This window comes from Epinephelus moara, chromosome 8 (genome assembly GCF_006386435.1).
Source record: "Epinephelus moara isolate mb chromosome 8, YSFRI_EMoa_1.0, whole genome shotgun sequence".
Classification (NCBI taxonomy): Eukaryota; Metazoa; Chordata; class Actinopteri; order Perciformes; family Serranidae; genus Epinephelus; species Epinephelus moara.
Window position 1 is genome coordinate 9,992,464 of NC_065513.1, and position 18,249 is coordinate 10,010,712.

Sequence of the window (18,249 nt, forward strand, 5' to 3'; positions counted from 1 at the left end):
GTGCTGTCACAACATCTGTTGATGCGATTGCGAGAGGCAGAGAGCATTGTTACTTTAGCATCAGAGAGGGCACCAGACATCAAGGATCAATAAAAACTATTATGGCATTTTGCTCAAAATGTTGAGCAATGCCTGGAACCAAAACAAGGAAAGTGGGAATTCTTGACGGAACGATCCTCCGAGTGAAAAAAATGGATAGAGGAAAAGAGTGGTAACAGAAACATATCCCCTCATGGCTTACAATAATTCAAGGAAACATCGTTTTTTATGATGACATTTAACGTGACATTTATCCACATCAATCTCTTAACTCAATTTATTTCACTAAAATAGCAGGTCACATTGCTAATTTCGCCCTGAATGATGCCTGTAATAAAAACCCTACTGCCTGTTCAAGGGCTGCCAATAAATTCAGCTCTCTCACCCACACAGCTCTGGGGCCAATCTTTCTGTTTGATTAAACTTTGCTCCCCAGTGGTATGAAATATCCAAAGGCACTTAGATTTACAACCTACTCCGTTAAATTATTGACACCTCACTGCCTTTGCTATCAGTTTCTTGACTAATCCCATGTTGTTACCTCACTTATTTAAGTTGGTGACTTCCATTTGACTTTTGGTGATAAAGTGCTCTGCAATGATTCATTGCTACCTGATGGCAGCGGCGATGGACATGTTTAGATTTCATACGCAATATCTGATATGTTCATGCTAAGTCTACCAGCCTATAAATAATTGTCTGTGTTCAACATGAAACAAACAGCTGTTGTCTTTGAAGCAAAGATATGGAGTGCTGGCTCTGCGATAGATCTAAATAACACAGGCTGTGCAGATAGCATGCAGGGAGGGAAAACAAGAGAGATGAAGAAGGGAAGCAAGAAAGAGACAGTGGGAGAGAAGGGGACAGGAGATGAGGGGAGTGTGTATAGAGGCTCTCAGGCAGGGAGGATGTGTAAGCTCTGTCTGTGGAGTGAGCAGGTTAATTTTTCATGTGGTGGTTTGCAGGGCCCTGCCCAGGCAATCCTATAGCTGGCCACGGTTTCCCGAGAGAGAGCTTGTTGCTCGAGGCCCCCAGGCGGGTTTCTTGTTGAGTCTGCCTGTAAATTGCCACCAAACTAGTGAATTACTCCATGATGTGTCGCAGAGGCAGCCGAAAGCCCTATAGGCATAAAGCCATGGACTTATGTTTTCCCTCACAGTAATTCCTCAGTGACAGCTAGGGCAGCAAATTGAGATGTCTCAGTTAGAATCCAACAACTCCATATTCAAAACAGCTGGCTGCCATTGCTGCTAGAGTTTGTGATGAATTGAATACATGAGCGTGCTACTTTTGGTTTAATAAACAATGGCAAGTCATTTTATTTTCGAAAATTTGTCAGGAAAACTGACAAATTGACAATCCTCCCAAGAACAGGACAAAAACTCCACAGCCATGCCAGCAGCTCTGTGAGGCTGTTCTCACTCAAAGTGGTGCTTTGAGCTAAATGCTAATGTTGGCATGCTAACCATCTTAGTCTACCATGTCAGCATTTAATTAGCACTAAACTATAGTACAGCTGAGGCTGCTGGTAATGGCACTAGTTTTGCAAGTATTTGGTCACAAACCAAAGTATTGGACAGCTGAAAATTTTGTCCAGATGGTGGCGCTAGATGAAAAGTTAGGGGCCGAAATCAATATTTCATCCCGAGAAGGATGCCAATGTCTGTGCCAAACTTCATGGCAATCCATCTCATAGCTTTTAATACTCGACGGAGTAGATGGTGCGATATTTCACAGAATAACTGAAAACTTTAACTTGCTGGGGGCGCCAGTGGAAAAGTCAGGGGATCACCAAAGTCATTAGGACTTACCCTCTGTTCTCCATGGATATCTGGAGTAAATTTCACAGCAATCCCTTGTTGTTGAACTATTTCAGTTTGGACCAATGTGGGTGACCCACTGACCGTCTGACTGACATTGCCTCCCTTAAACCGTGTTGGTAGCGCAGCTAAAAACATCAGCATCAGGTATTCTAGCAAATGCCCAAAATCACCCTAACCCAAAATAGTGAAGGGGTGGTATAAAGTTTGCACCCAGTGAACTTGTAGGGAATCAGAATCTTACTGTTGAACATTCATCAAAGATAAGACTTAAACACACTCTACCAGCTGCAAAAGTTGATGGGCAGTGAACTTTATGTCCAGGGCAGTTCGTGTCAGGCGTGATCAAGGACAGGACATTCTCACTACACAGTACTCTCCTTTGACCCCAACTCGGAAGTATCCTGGAAAATCCGTCTATACTGCACAAAACAAACTACACCTGCTAACTGTATCACGGCGCAGATGGAAGTGTCCATCTACTGCTTGCTCACATAGCACCGTGAAGCTAGCTCACATTACAGCTTAGCCGAGGAGGGCACTATTATTATTTACATCCATCACGAGCACAAGCCTTTTGTCCATGAGTAGATGCATGCTTCCTTCTGTGCAGTGATACAGTTGGTGGGTGTAGTTTGGTAAAATGTGAAACCGCTCACAACAAGGTCTGTGGATTATCTTGAGTAACTGTGTCATGATTCCTGGAGAGAGACATTGTTACTGAGTCTCTCAAATGTATTTTTATTTTGTATTTTTTTTGGCACTGAGCACCACAAGCTGAGTGCCATCTAGTTTAATTATATTCAAGAGAAGCCAGAGCATAGACATCACTAAGGCCGATATCTCCAACACTCAGCAAATCACACCAAATCAGTCTAGGCTGATAAAAAAGCACCACGGGTAAGAGGAAAAAATATATTTTTGATCTGGGGCAGAACTGTCCATTTACCAGTGTTTTAGAGGCCTTACTTTAACCATACATTATTGTTAAGATCGACGATTTGGAAAACACTTCTATCAGAACATTGAAAAAAAAGCATTAGCACAATAGTCCAATACTGACATTCTTTTTTGACAAAGGATTGCAAGCCAGAGGAGCAGAACAAAAACTGCCATTTAAACCATTATAATACCTTTAGAAAGCTGAGAGATGGCTTCCACAATTGCTGAATTTGGTCCTAATATACTGACGGCACAAATTATGTTGTGAGACCAACAGAATTTATTTTCTTCACAACAGTGTAGGGATTTGTGTCTTACAGCTGTCTAGTGTTCTAGTGTGAAATCTAGGCTTATTGATTTCCGTGGGGCTATATTCTTTACAAAGGATACGGTGTGTACTTGAGGAGAATCTTTTTTTTTTTTTTTTTTTTTATCACTTGCTTCAGATCCTTCACCTCTCAATCCCATGTCTACACCACACTGTACACTCTTAAAGCTATCTCAATGGAAAATAACCCTTTAAGCAAGAAGCACTTTGACCCCAACGACATCAAATGAATCCTTATCGTGGTGGCAGAGGCAAAGAAAAACAATTCTGCCGCTTAAACATCATAAAAGCATGACAGGCTCCCTCCCCTTAGCTTCCAGCACAGCCGGGGCTAAGCGTTTCAAAGAGACTAGTGTTTGAATGACTGCGATGTGGGAGCTCAGAGTCTGTAGCTATGGATTAAGCTCACAGCAAATAGTAGCATGGAAGAAACAGAGGTAATCTCTTCCCTCTCCTCCACGGCCCTCTCACCATACCTGTTCCCCCTTTTTTAATCTCCTTACTGAATTAGTTCTTGCAAAGCTGCTCAAACAGAGAGGGGTTTATTCACAGTGGTAACAGAGGTTAAAGTAACAAGAAAATGATACCGTCTCAGGTTCCCGAAAGGTCCATTTTCTTGAAGACTGATGTGCTGCTCACCTGGTTATTGTTCTCCAAAGCAACATACAGGTAGAACACACTCACTGCCAGCCTAAGATTTACTGTTTGGATGAAAAGTACACGAGGGCCTTGAACTGCAGCCAGTTTTGAGCAGCGACTAAGTATAACATTTTGGTATTTGCGTATAGATTACACAGTGTAACCTGACGCAGCAGTGTATCATAAAAACTTCATCATACTCACTCACTCACTCGGTGCAGTCTCTGGTTTAATCACCTACAGTGCTCAGGATAATTTACCCTGCAGCACACTGTATTTGCATAAAAGTAGTTTCGTTTTGCATTTTGATGCATCGCCTTGCAGTTTCACAGAAGAATTCTCGCCATAAAAGAAAATTCCCACACCTGAACCACCGCACTAACTGCCTAAATATTTCAGTCTGGCTCATGCTGCTTTGCTTTCACTGCTTCCTGTACTGTGAAGATCAAATAATGAGCCAGAAGATTCTTATATGCAATATTTCACACTGGCTGAATATTGTAATTTTTCTTTAGCTCACACACCTTCGTATGAGATCATTACCAGTAAGCCTCTGATATTAAGTGTTCATCATCAGTGCTTCTCCCCACATGTCCCCGTCTGACTCGTACTAATGAGAACTGCAAACAGTCACGATGTAGTTCATATGCGTCCTTTCATATTAGTTGGCCAACAGGATGAGCTGCTGACTCAATACTGTAAGCTAAGGTGCTTATTATGAGCATGTACTTGCATCATACAGGGTGTGAATCCACCTCATCTTTATTTCATGTCATACTTTGTCATCTTTTCTGTCATTTTTAATTGTGTTTCTGCGCCATGCTTTAATCCAGAATGCATTCCCTGAGGTTCTGCTACAGTATACTCTTCCCATTAAGTTACACACAGCTTGGCAGTTTGATGTCTGTTCTCAGATAAAGTAAAAACAATCTTAGTAGGAATTAAACCTGGGATAAAGCTTTCTTTATACAATCTCAGGGCGAGAGAGCAAGTTTCCAGTTAAGCAAAGAATTATGCAAATACTAACCAGACATTTAAAAGGGAGGCACCACTTTCTTACACTTGACCCTGAAGTCCAGTTGTGAACAACAGTTGTGTTCTGTACCCAACTACAGTATGCAAGTCCATGCCCAAGTCCACTTAAAAAGATGATCTCGAGGACAAATAATGTGTACTCCTGTATGGTATACATCAGATGTGAACACCAACTTTACCAAAACACGGAAGTGGACTGCCATTTAATGTGACTACAAGGAGATTTTAAATGGGTATGAATTAAATGGGTCTCAATTTAATACTGATGCCTCCATATCAGACGGCAGCCCAGCCCACCGCAGACATACCGAGATGACTGGCTTCGCAGCAGCCTTTGACCTGCAGCGGCTCCTCTGATGTCAAATAAATGTGTAAAAGTGTACTTGGGTACGGATCATCTGTACTCAAGCACAGTACAAATCAATCATACCTAATAGAAACAAAGAGGACTCTGATTTTATTTCAAGATCAGTCAAAACTGGTGGGGATATGGCTAAATTGCCTGTGAGTGTTGAATTAAGATGGTTAAGTTGATTTCAGCTCCATAATGTTTCTATGTATTTGTTTGCTAAAAGAAAAAGAAAGGAAATTCCCATACATAAAATTCACCTCTGCAGTGCCTTTTAAGGGGTGAATGAGGAGGGATCTTCATTTGCTTTTTGTCAGTGTATTAATGGAATTGTGGATCTTTCAGATTAATTTGAGGAGTTCCTATGGTTTGCATGTTCCACACTGAAACACCTCATTCTACCACACAGCGAGGAATTGAAAATTGTCCAGATATACTACAGTATGTGCGACAACATCATTCAGAGAGCCTATCGAGCCCTGATCAGGCCTAAGGAAGGGCTTGCTGTTGATCTTAAACAGGTTGGCAGAGCGCAAAGCTTTGCAAAAATAAAGCCAGGGTGAGCGGTTTCCAAGCAAACAATATGTTGCTTAGCCTGTTCACTAACTCATGTAGCAGGTTAAGATATCCTCAATCAAAAAACTGAAACCATCTGATGTTTGCTTATTTACATTGTGTCCAGTTAGTAAGAGGTGGAAGTGTGTCATGCAGTGTGGGACTTGCACTGATCTGGTTTTGGTCTTGTATTAGTCTTAACACACTCTGGTCTTGGTCATGACTTGGTCTCAGTTTAGGTGGTCTACACTATAACACTGGATGTTACAGTTAATATTTTCTGTGTTATAGTGTGACAAAGACAAAGGACAGGAGACGTCATAGGGTTTTATCATTTACAGTAGATATCTTTCCAATTTTTTAATAAATTGCACTATTTTGGCCACAAAAATTCTTTAGAGCAAATTCACTGTCACGTGTAGTATACAGTCTGACTTTAAACTAGTGTTGTGGTCCACACACTTGCAAATTAAGCCAATATAGTTTACATCACAAAACCTCATGGCCACATTAGGACAGTTATTACACAGTGATAAAGGCTTGAATAAGCGCTGGTGTAAGTGTAGGTTTGTTATAATACAGCAGGGACAGTGAAACCTATAACGGAAATAATTGTTTCACAATTCACTGATTATATAATGCCATTGCCCTAATTTCTGCTGATCGAAATCAGATAAATTAAGCTGTGCTGTACTTTGTAGAGGACTCCCTGGAACTCCCAGAGGGACCCCTGGAAGTCCCCACACTGCAGATTGGGAAACACACCAACTCTGCTCCAGGGTTTTTAAAAAAGCTGGGCCACGGGGCAGAGTAAGTGTGGCAACCCACATTTCAAATATTTACTGTACACTCATGACATTTTGACGTTCATCCGACAATGAAATGCAACTTTCCACTTTGAGTTGTCTGCTGGTGAACTCCGAGAGTTGAGAGATGATGTCCAACATGTTCTGAATGGAGAAGCTGTCAAACCCTGATAGATGTGTGTGTGTGTGTGTGTGTATGTGTGTGCATGTGTGCCTTGCATTTATTACCAGTGACAGCACAAACAGTCAGTGGGATACGCATGATGTGGCATCAGCTCTAGCAGACAGACAGACTAAAATAGTGCCTAGTGAGACAAAGTGTGCCCAACAGTGAGGGAGAAAGATTTCCCCCCCTTTTTTTTTTTACACCAGCTTCCTTCCTTTGGTAAATTGTAGGCCAGAGGTGGCGGAAATACGTCAGTTATGTGGGTTCTCTGAAGCTTGACTGTGTCTCTTAATTTCGGATGAAGGGAATGAGAGGGGGGGGTGCGAGGAGATTTTAATCACTCCTGTCGCTTTAAGGACACTTATCAAAGCCTTCTTATGCGAATAGAAAATACCATGAGCCACTGAGCAACTGAGCAGCCCAGGGACGGACTGGAGTGGATTTATAGGAAACTCAACATTATCTAAACTGGAATAGACCGCTTCATCGCCTCATGGAGTTTGGTTACACACTGGATGGCTGTCTTATTCGGACGGTTCGGGTCATTTAGGAAATATTGCGCATAAGTAGCTCTCGGACTTGGGATCATTTGCCCCTAAAGCGCAGAGAGGAATATGGCTTAAAACTCAACGCGTACGGGATTATTCACTCATCCAGCAGACACAATCGATACGCACTTGTTCGCCAGGCGTTTTGTTTCGGACGGATAGTATCCAAAGCTCTTTATTTGACAGCCTTGGATCATGGATTGGGGTGGTGGAAAACAACAACGGGCAGCGACATGATTTCTCTGCGCTGTCTGCGGTATGCAGCGAGGTTAGGCTTTAACATCGCATGTTATTATTCCGATGCAACAAAAAGTTACAAAGCGGGTGTAATGCGTGGATTTTAACTATTTGGCCGTTTTGCACCTGCTTTAGCGGATACCGCGTCGACATAGTGCAGATTCGTGACAAAATAACGCGTGGATCCGCGTCGCTTTGCTCCCTCTCTATCGCCTGAGTGGGATACTTGAACATTTGCTATCGTAATGGAGATTGGGGAGGTTTATACTCAAGGTCATTGAGTGTTATAAGGCTATATTTGCGTTGTTATTTACACACACACACAAACGCACACACACGCACACACACGCAGCGCTATCTTCACGTTATAGCGCAGCCTACAATTGTCAGTCCAGTGTGTGTTACTTGTTATTACACGGTGCAGCGAGCGTTTAGGCGAGCACCTACTGTGGAGTTTATATTTATATTGCTGTTTTGACACTGCAAGCTTTCTCCAACACCATGGATGGGAAATTGAAGCAGGGTCGGAGATGCCGGTCCAAGCGGGAGAGGGTGCGGAGGTTGCGGGAGGCAGGAAGCAGAGACGCCCGCAGCCCCGACCCCAACTCCTCCTGCTCCGACAGGGAGGGACACAGTCCGGGGAGGGACGCCGCCTCCCTGCCCGGTAAAAAGGCGCCGCACCCCGCAGCCGCCGCCAGAGCTCCGCGTCCCCCCCGGCGGAAGAGACGGGAGTCCAGCTCGCAGGAGGAGGATATCATTGATGGATTTGCTATCGCCAGCTTCATCAGCCTGGACCGTCTGGAGGTAAGGAGGAACCAGATCATTACCTGTTTGTGTGTGTGTATGCTGCATTCTCCAACAGTGGAGTGGTTCTCAAAGTGGGGGTCCTCAAGGCCCCCCACTCACTCACCAGCAACATGAGGACTAGTCTAATTTGTCTTTGATTTACTTGAGATGATGCCAATTAGTGACTGGATAAGGATGACTCCTCTAATCATCTGGCAGAGTAGATCAGAGGTTCAACCCCCTCCTCAAGGTGTCCCTGTCAGTCCTTGGTTTGATTCTCATCACACAGGGCTGTTGACAGCTTAAGAGTTCAATACTAAACCATAAACAACACAGATGTTCCCATCTGGGCTACCTGTTTCATGGAGCTGAATGTGTGTGTGTGTGTGTTTGGAGTCCCTGACATGCAAGTGTTGGACAATCACTGCAGCACACAACTCTGTTTGCAGAATATTACAAGTTCAAGGCTTTGTGAGTGAGATGTTAATCATTGGCAGCATATGGTTTGTTGAGGAAACCAAACAGGTGCTGCTGTGTCAGTAGTGGCTCTGGTTTGGATTGCTTTATACCCTGATTCACTGTGAGTTGTCAGTGCACTCTTGACATTTTGCTCTTTGATAAATTGCCAATCATGTGTTACGGGCTGCTACAGCATGTGCTGATAACTGTGTTTCTGTCATTACTGTGTGTGGTATGTGTGATGTCAGAGGAATGATTTCAGGAAGAAAGGAGTCTCTCTTGTGACATCCTCTTATCTCTTTTATCTCATTATGTTCCAAATGACAAATAAAACATTGTTCCCTGTGGGATATCAGGCTGACTGACAAGACAGGCCTGCGTTCCCATGGCTCATTGTGGGAATGGTTGCACTGCTGTAGCTGAAATATAAATCACTAGCTGTAATAAACATAGCTAACATATTACATGCCCACTGAGGTCTGTATATTTTAAGATGATGACCTCATTTGAAAGCCTGTGGATCATACCACAGGCCACCTCATTTCAATGACAACCTCCCATGAAGGCTTAGCAATGGTATTAATCAGTCATGATTGACTCTTTCCTCCTACATAGTGCTTAGTCAGTATAATGGTTGAATGCAGATTTGCCGCAAAAAAACTGCATGAATTATAAACCAGTTGTCCACCCGCATACACAGAAGGAGGATCCACTCACCTCGCCACCTCCCCTCTGTTAACAAGTTTGACCTGTGCGGGTCATCAGTAGTTATTCTGCTATTCCATGTAGCTCAGCCCCTCACGGCACTTAGAGTGGGTGTGAAAGCAGATAGGGGAGGAAAAAGAGGAGGGAGGGGTGTGTGTGTGCATGAACCCTAACCACAAAGAACTATTGTTATCTTGTAATTAATATAAACAGGATAACACACACTACACACAAGTGGGAAAACTACGTAGCTAATATGGATTTAAAAAATAGTACACCTCATAAAATCCTATAATGATACTGAAAAACTATGTAGCTTCTATGGATTAAACATATTACACCTCATAAAATCCCATAATGATACCGTACAGAAGGAGATTCCAGAGCATCATAAAGAAGGATAAACTCCCCGTTTAGTACCAGAGTGAGGCTACATCAGTGCTTCCCTAAGATGAACTTGTTACATGTTCTCAAATGTGCATGAAATCTGTGTGTCGGGGCCCATTCTCGTTGATTTGTATGAGTGCAGAGCTCTGTGATGTTATATTTGTGAATATTTCTGCCCTCTGTGCTGTGTGGCTGCCACTTCTGACAGCTGCTGACTGTGAAAGACTTTGAGGGTGTCATAGCAGCAAAGTGCTTCTTACTGGCATCTCCTGCCAGCATGCTGGTGTCTCCGCCGCTGTCAATCCAGTGCCCTGCCCTGTTGACTTCTAGGAACATCCTCATGTGTGTGTTGGATACAGTTAGAGGTTATTTTTATTCACGTTTCACATCCGTCCCTGCCACCGTCCTGTTTGTTGCTGCAGAGCAGGCTGCGCTCCTTAAAAGCTTTTTTGTCTGGATGCTTTATCATAATAAACAAGCTCCCTCTTTGTGTTTGAGAGGGAAATTAAGTAAAATAATTATTCAATTTTTGTTTTACACACTCCCGAGCAGTAATAGTTTTCTTACTCAATTGCTAAATCCGTGTTGAATGAACACAGAGAAAGCAGTGTGCTGTACATAGGAGCTTATGTTTCAAGGCTAAGCAAATGAGGCATGATACGGTTCTATGTGAAATGATACTCACATGCCAGCTAGTTGTTGGTAATTGGTCTGATTTGCATGCAAATGGACTGCGCTTATTAAATGATGTTGGTGGATTTGGTGCAATTACATGGGGGAATGTGCACAATTTTTGTTGTTGTTGTTTTGCCCCTTAATTTCCCTGCATGTGGGGAATGAAATGAGCATGTTGACTTTATACTTATTCCATATACTGCTGCTGTAAGTGAGAGTTAGAATGCAATAATCACAGTTGTTTTCAGTTCATAAGTTGCATCACTGTGGATAAAATATATTGTTTGAAATGTGCACCCACTGGAAGTGTCTCATGACTCACACTTTAGCCTATTTCCTGTATGCTTGAGTGGAGCTCATGACCTTCGCTACCTGTGCTAATTGCTCATCAATTATGAGGAGGACACAGCAGCGTTTGGCCAGAGAATAGCTGTGACCTATTGCATCATGCTCGGATAAGCTTGCTCACCCTCGGCAGAGGGAATGTGTGGTCCTCCTGACCTCTTTCAAGTGACTGATAGCCAGCACGGTTGTGTTTATGTTAAGCCTTACAGTCACCACTGTTTCATTAGCATTCTGCCAACATCAATATCCCATCCTCCCTGGGTTCAATGAGCCCACACAGCCAACATACCAATATTTACTCTATCTTGTTTCTTTTAATCTCTGTCTAAGCCCTTTGCTGTTCTCTAAAGCACTCGAGGATGAACATGTTTTATAAAATCCATCACCTTTGGGTTACGCTGTCACTTGATTGTCCTATTTTTGTCTGTAACTTGTGCACAGCTGCTACTCTCTGAGCATAAGAGCCTGAGGTTATGGGTTCCTCCCAGAGCACTTTGACTCTAAACACAATCAGTAGGTTGTTGTTGTTGATATTCCAGCTCTGCGCTGATAGGATCAAGCTCCCTTGATGAAGGCTTAGACTGTACGGTGGTCTCGCCCGCTCCCGTAACCCGTTTCATTACAGCCGAAAGCAATTTGCAGCCGTGGCCGCATTTGATTATGGCGTGTTTATTTGCTTTGAATCCCCCCATTTCTCATAGGAAAGCCGCTTACTTACCTGTGCAAATCGACTGTACAAACACAGCCATCCTGCTTTGTCACGGGCACCTTATCGTGATTAGAGAAATGTTAGGGATGATTCAGCGATGAGTCAAAGAGTTTAAGTAGAGTCAGAACGCTATTGTGGGCTCTTGTTAGGAGAAAGGGAAAACCTTGTATGTCCAGTTTGGGAGGTTTTCATATTTCTTTCTCGGAATAAGAATTCAGATCATCAGTTTCTACTCCTATCATTCCTCTAGATATTACACTTTAAATTATTTTAAAATAAATGTTAGAATGATTAATACACGCAACTTTCTCAAATGCTGAAAAGTCGACCTCCTGGAAATAGAAGGTTTCCACCTGACAGCAGCGCTATAAAACAATTACCCGCTGTGGCTTAAACCCTCCAGAAGTCTCCCTGTGGGTATCGAACAAGTGAGCAGATAATAAAATGACACAATTATCCATCTGTCACAGTATTAATAAGATGTTTGATTTGCTCCATTTGCTCTGTGAGTGACGTCGGAGTGGCAAATCCCCTCTCGTTAATCCACAATCCTTCTGTTCATCTGCTTTAACATGAATTTACAGATTTGTTTGGGTTTTTCGTTCCGCGGCATGACTTTCTAAATTCACTCTAATGGGGATTTAGGTTTAGTTGATTTAGTGATATTACAACGGTGTCAAGGGCAGGAAGCTGAAAGGGCTGGGCATTCGGACAAAAATGGGTTTCATAAATAGAAGCTCTTGATGGGATCTAGAATCTGTCTCTTTGTTTATTCAGTGAAGTTTTGCTTGCTCTTTTTTCTTCATGGCCCTGTTCAACACACTTACACTGATCATCATCTGCCGTTAGCCACCGAGAAGCTCTGCATAAGCAATATGGTGAAATTAAGTCCCATGCCCTGGGGGAGCTTGACAGTAGTTGTTAGGGAAGCTGTGAGTTGCTGCTTCACTCTCTCCACCCATATTTTCCCAGCTGGTGCGTGGATCTAAGCCAGCAACATTCCAGTTACAAGTATGTGTCTTTCTATTTCATCAAGGGCACGGACCAAGGCCTCAAAGAATTCTGTTTTATTTCTGAGGCTTTCCCCTAAAATAACCTTGCACCAAACTTGCACCTCTACAGCTCACAGTCCCATCACATTCATTACTGGGCGTCTCACTGCTAGCACTCAGATAGCACCATGTGTGCCTTATTAGCAGTCATTAGTACAGCTAACACTCAGGAGCAATCTTCTGTCAAGTGACGACACTTCATGTCAGAAAATTTCTTGCCAATGACAATTAATAAACACCCTGGTAGCACCTATGCAAAGATTTCTTGACACCTTCTGAGCTCCTGATGAAATTGATGCTTTCTTCAGATTAACAGGTCAGACAGGATCTTAGGTAGTTTGTAAATCCCATCTTTTCCTTGTGGTCAGCTCTTTGCCTTTCTACACTATCTGATTGCTAGTTGGATAACACAGTGCAAACTGATCCTGACACATGAAGCCACAGCAGTCGTTGCTGTAGTAAGATGTCTTGCTTCTATGGTGAGGCAGCAGATTTGTTGCAGGGGTTGCAGCAATCTTGTCTTTTCTCTTTCCCCCGACGGTGATAGTGCTGTGCATCATATGCTGGCGCTGACAAACAACTCCAGCTTTAATTAACAAGGCAACCCCCCGAGGCTCCGCTGCTCATTGGCTGACGCATCCCACGGAGAGAGCTTTCTTAATGCCAGTGGGACGTCCCCCGGCCCCGGCTCTCTCTAACTGTCACACACTGTAGGCGACAGCATGGCTGATAAATGCATGGTCACATTCACAAGCCTTCTCTCTCCCTCACACACACTAACACAGGATTGAACCTCCACTGTGCATCTGTCCAAGCCATCAACCAGTGACCTAAATATATCCACCCAAGGAAGGTTCTAGTGTGTTGCGGAAGTATGTTCATGTGGATCTGAAAGCATGGCAATCACTTTGTCAGCCTCCTCTGTTACTACAAAGCTACACTTGTATTCAGCTATGGAGGATTTATGTGACACAAAATAAAAGACAAGTGGAGAAAATGCTTCAGCTCACAGATTTCCAACAAGTCAAACATTAGAAAGGAGTTGGCGGACAGCTGAGACAACAGATGTAACTGGGCTTCAACAGTTATCTTCATTACTGATTAATTGGCCCATTAATTTCTTGATTGATTTGAAAAAATGCCCATTAGTTCCCAAAGTCCAAGTTAATGTCTTCATGTGATTTTCATTTTACTATTATGGAAGAAAACAAGCAATTGCCCATATTTAAGAGGCTAGAAGCACTACATTTTGGCATATGTCTCAAAAAATGACTCAAATGATCAAAAGATTAAACTTGTTGCTGGTTAATTCTCTGTCTCTGGTTGACCAATAATCATTTCAGCTCTAGGGATGTCAATGCAAGAATGTATATCCTAAGCATATCCTGTGTAAAGGCACTAGGATCATTGAAACCTTTAGTTGCCAGTGCTGATACAATATGTAGTTTAAATATTGATACCAAAACAATGCACTTTTGATGCCTTGCTTTGAATAATATGTAAACATGAGCAGCAGCACACAAGGTTTGTGTTCAAGGGAGAAACGACAAGTGAATGAAAATGCAGAAACTTCATTTAATAAAAGATTTTGACCTTGTTGATTAGATCAATTCTCAGGGATAAAGCTCTATAAATAACAGGTGCCTTGACACTTGTGACAGCAGGATGGTGGAGGGGATTTCAATGACAGAAGCGAGACAAAATTGGTTTAAAGGTACCCTGGGTTTTTTTTTACCACTGGTGGCGCATGTTTTTTTATGAGCGGTCGTTGCACAAGCCCAAGCTCACAGGCGATCCGATACATATTCCTGGTACCAGTTTCATGCTTTCCTGCTAATCAACTATTGATGGCGGTAACTAAGTGCAGCAAAAGCGATGAAGAAGACTGCAAGCTCATAGACACTGATGTTAACCATGTAGGACTTTAAATATTCAAAAAAATGCTTTGCAAGTGTTTAATGAGGAAGGGAATGTGTTCAACATGCTTGTTAGACTTCAAGGATACACACGATGTGTTTTGGTGAGAAACACTGAGGCCTTGTCCAAACGCACACATATATATTTCAAAGTGTAGCTTTCTCTGTGAGTTTCATCATTTTGTCCATGTGTAAACTGCATTTTAGATAACTGAAAACAGACGTTTGTAAAACTGTTTCCAGAGTGAAGTTTTTTAGAAACTCTGTTTTCAGTGTTGACATGTAGCCAGTAGCGCTCATGTAGCGCTTAATAATATTGGCACGTCATCGGTATCAGCCGATATCAGAATCAGCCAACATACTTTTTCTTAATTCGCACAATGAATGAATGTTACGTACACTGAAAAGCATTGTATTTCATGTCTCCATCTGCTGGTGGGCCATCACAATAAGAGTATGCATGCATAATATGTTAATTCCACTACAGAAGAGACTTGATGGCCACTAAACTTAGGTGGGAAAAAAAAAAAAAAAAATGGTGAAAACGTCGTTTTTTCCAACACTAGAATTAAGATAAAAATATTCACAAACAAAAAAACACTAATGGTTGGTGATAAGTAGTGTTTAACTTTTGATTGAACACTAAATTAAAACCCTTGGCGAACACTGCAGCACAATCAAACAGATGTGCAACTCAGAGCATCAGAAGTGTCTCTGACACCAGACTCAGAGCGGACTGTGGAACTGGAAAATGCATATTTTACATCAATAAAATCTATTTTATCATTAATTTGAGTCACATTGTTGAAAGAATTTAGTCGTTTGTGTTCAAGCAGGATAATAGCAGGTCTCAATTGTGCGTCAGGCTTTCTATTTCCTTGTTGGAGATTTTTTCTTTTTAAATTACATTTTAAATATATATAGGCTATTCTCCCTTAACTCACCAGTAAAAAATACCTTTATCCATTTCAAATAACCAGTGGCAATAATATACCACACATCTGATGACCTCTTGGAGATGTCTGCCAGCTCGGAGTGCGCTTGTTGTCAGTATTGGACTGGTGGGGGTTAGTGTTGCGTTTATAACCGCCCCCCAAAAAACGAAAAAAAAAGCGCTGAAGCTTAAATTTTTTTTTTTCACAATCGAATCCCGTGCCATCGAACGAAGCTTCGAAGCTTCGAAGCTTCGAATTTTTTGGGTCAGCCCCACAGTATCGACTATCGGTCAAATGAGTTGTTACATTTCGGCATATCTGATATCAGCAAAAAATCCAGTGTTGTGCATTCCTACTAGACAGGGAAAACAGAGTTTTTGGCATGTAACGTCAGAGTGTAAGACATTTTCTCCTTTTAAGGCATCACAAATGAGGTGACACTTTGTGCAGTGGTGGAAGTGGCAAAAATAGTGCCGTCTCTAACATTGCTAACAGGGCTTTTTTCATGTTTACATTTAAGTTTAGAGTTACTCCTCCACTATATTGGGGAACAGATGGATGTCACTGCTCCAGGTAATCTTCTGCCATTAGCTTTTTTCAGGCTTTTGATTGCCCAACATCTTCTTTTTTGCATGGTTTTAGGGTTAGGGTATATTGTAGCCTGTCAGTTTGGCACGCTCTTGACAGTGCTTCAACTGTGTTTTTGTGTTTTTATCTGGACAGAGATTTTTTACATTGTGTGGTTGACAATTTTTTTGAGAACGAAGGAGGGAAAATGCTGTTTTCAAAAAGACCCAAGTCTGTGTGGACGAGGCTTGAATTAAAATACAATTTTTCTTTATTTACAAGAAAACTCCACAGTACCTTTTAAGGTATACTTGGCAGAAATTGTTGGTTACTGTTTGAGAACAGCGAAAGTGCAAGTCAACCCCAGATTCACTCTTGTGGGCAATATTGCACTGCGTCCACAATTTTCGTAGCTTCTCCTGAGTGTGGCCTGGCACCTGGATGCTACCTTTTTATAAAGTCCCAACCTCACCTGGGTGCTGTCTGCAGATAAAAACACCACCACACACTTCTAGTGGTTCATAAGTGATGATTGAGAGAGATTGCTTTTAAATGAGTCTATACATTTTTTCAAAGAACATCCTGCATAGCATACCTTTAAATCTCTTTCAGCTTAGATGATCCCAAATAAAATGACTGCATAGTACTCAAGAGATAAGGCCCTGGAGTGATGACAAAAGAGAATAATAGTTGTCTTCCTGCTTGAACTGTTAAAAGCTTTATTACTGTCTAAAGTTGGTGAAATTGTGATTTAAATCAGATACTGTGTGATCAAACACTTTGTTATGAAGAGTACGAATCTGAGCATTTGATGCCAGCTTTTGGTACTTGACAGTTTCCAAAGTGAGTGGTACAGACACATTTCTGTTAGTGACAAAGAACGATGTAAGTGCTATACCCAGCCTTAGCAGGCACCAGGCAGAAGAGTGATATATCTTTATTTTCTTAATTTGTGAGGCTTTCAGCTAGCAGCACAGGTATACTTTTTTTGGAAGGTAGTGGGATAAATGCATGCTGGCCCTGAAGGGTCCTTTTTGAAGCGCTGTCAGTTGTCTATTTTCAGGTATCACTCCACAGTCTGAATGTACCAGTACTAAAAAAACTCAGAATAAGAGCCTCTTTGTTTTCAGGTACCATGACGTGTGAGGAATTGCTAAAATGTGCAGACGGTACAACATAGCTGACACATATTAAGTAGCACGTAAAAGCAAGTTGGTAGCTTGTTGTAGGCATGTATATCCATTTCCTGCTTGTCGTCCCGAGCCGTCTTCCATCTTCCTGTCTCAGTGTTTTCATTGCGGTGAATGACAGGATGTAATTATGCTGTGATTAAGATGCTGTCTCGGAGCCTGCGATGGATTAGGAGCTGCACTGTTAGAAGGTTCCCCGGTAATTATCCACAGCTGATTTGTCCCCCCTTTTTGCCTTTCATAACCCCTCTCCGGTTCCTCAACTGCTTGATTAATGCATGTTACTAAACAATGTTAACAAAAGATATTTCATTTGGGCAATTTGAGAAAAAGAAATTATTTTGAGATAACTTCATAGTAATCATATTTGTCATCCAGCTGAGGTATTTTCCAGCCCTGTGATTTTGGTTAATATATAATGGTCCACTTGGCTGCAGAAGCTCCGTGTGAATGACTAACAGACGAGGGCTGTGAAGGATTTACAATAAAAATAATGAAACCTAAATAGAGAGGGCACTCTTTAAGTGGCTCATTAAGTAATGGCTGTTTTCCTTTTCAGCCGTGTCCTTCACTGACAGAGAGCAAAGAGAGAGAGCTCTGAAAGCCTGGCTTGCTTCAACCTTCACATCACTTGAATCCCTTTTCAACATTTTGTTTGCATGTGAGTGTAGGTCATTTTTCCAGCTTTGCAGACTCATTCAGCACAAAGGTCTGTTGACTGGTATTAACTGAGTCTGTGCGCCTGGGGGAAAGTAATAATAACAATTTTAACAATGCTCTCCTGCAAACCAAGGTGATTGCTTTACAGTAAAGTGGTTTGCTTGGCCATGTTACTGATATTATGTTAAGAAAACAAATATTTGCCGTTTATGTGTGTGGCTATCACTGTATCAGACCTTAACAGTTTGAGCCAGTGCACACTCCCCATTGTGACAATTAAAAAAAAAAAAAAGAAATAGCCCGTCACTGCAACTTCCCTGCTCCCAATTGTCCACAAAAATCAAATTATCTGTGCTGTTAGCAGGCTTTTCAATTTTAGATTTTATCAGTTGTGTGAAC

At 42.0% G+C, this 18,249-nt stretch overlaps 1 protein-coding gene across 11 annotated transcripts in view; it reads left to right on the forward strand.

The window, feature by feature from the left end:
• Nucleotides 1–7,528: 7,528 nt before the first annotated feature.
• fbrsl1 (fibrosin-like 1) overlaps nucleotides 7,529–18,249 on the forward strand; it is a 326,568-nt gene continuing 315,847 nt past the window's right edge. For 7 of the 11 annotated variants that reach the window (XM_050050417.1, XM_050050416.1, XM_050050419.1 and 4 more), the window contains exon 1: nucleotides 7,530–8,268. In XM_050050417.1, the coding sequence (XP_049906374.1) occupies nucleotides 7,966–8,268 (303 nt within the window). In that variant the 5' untranslated portion in view covers nucleotides 7,530–7,965. Of the gene's footprint in view, nucleotides 8,269–18,249 lie in introns of all 11 variants that reach the window. The other 4 variants (XM_050050408.1, XM_050050409.1, XM_050050415.1 and 1 more) reach the window with 1 other exon arrangement.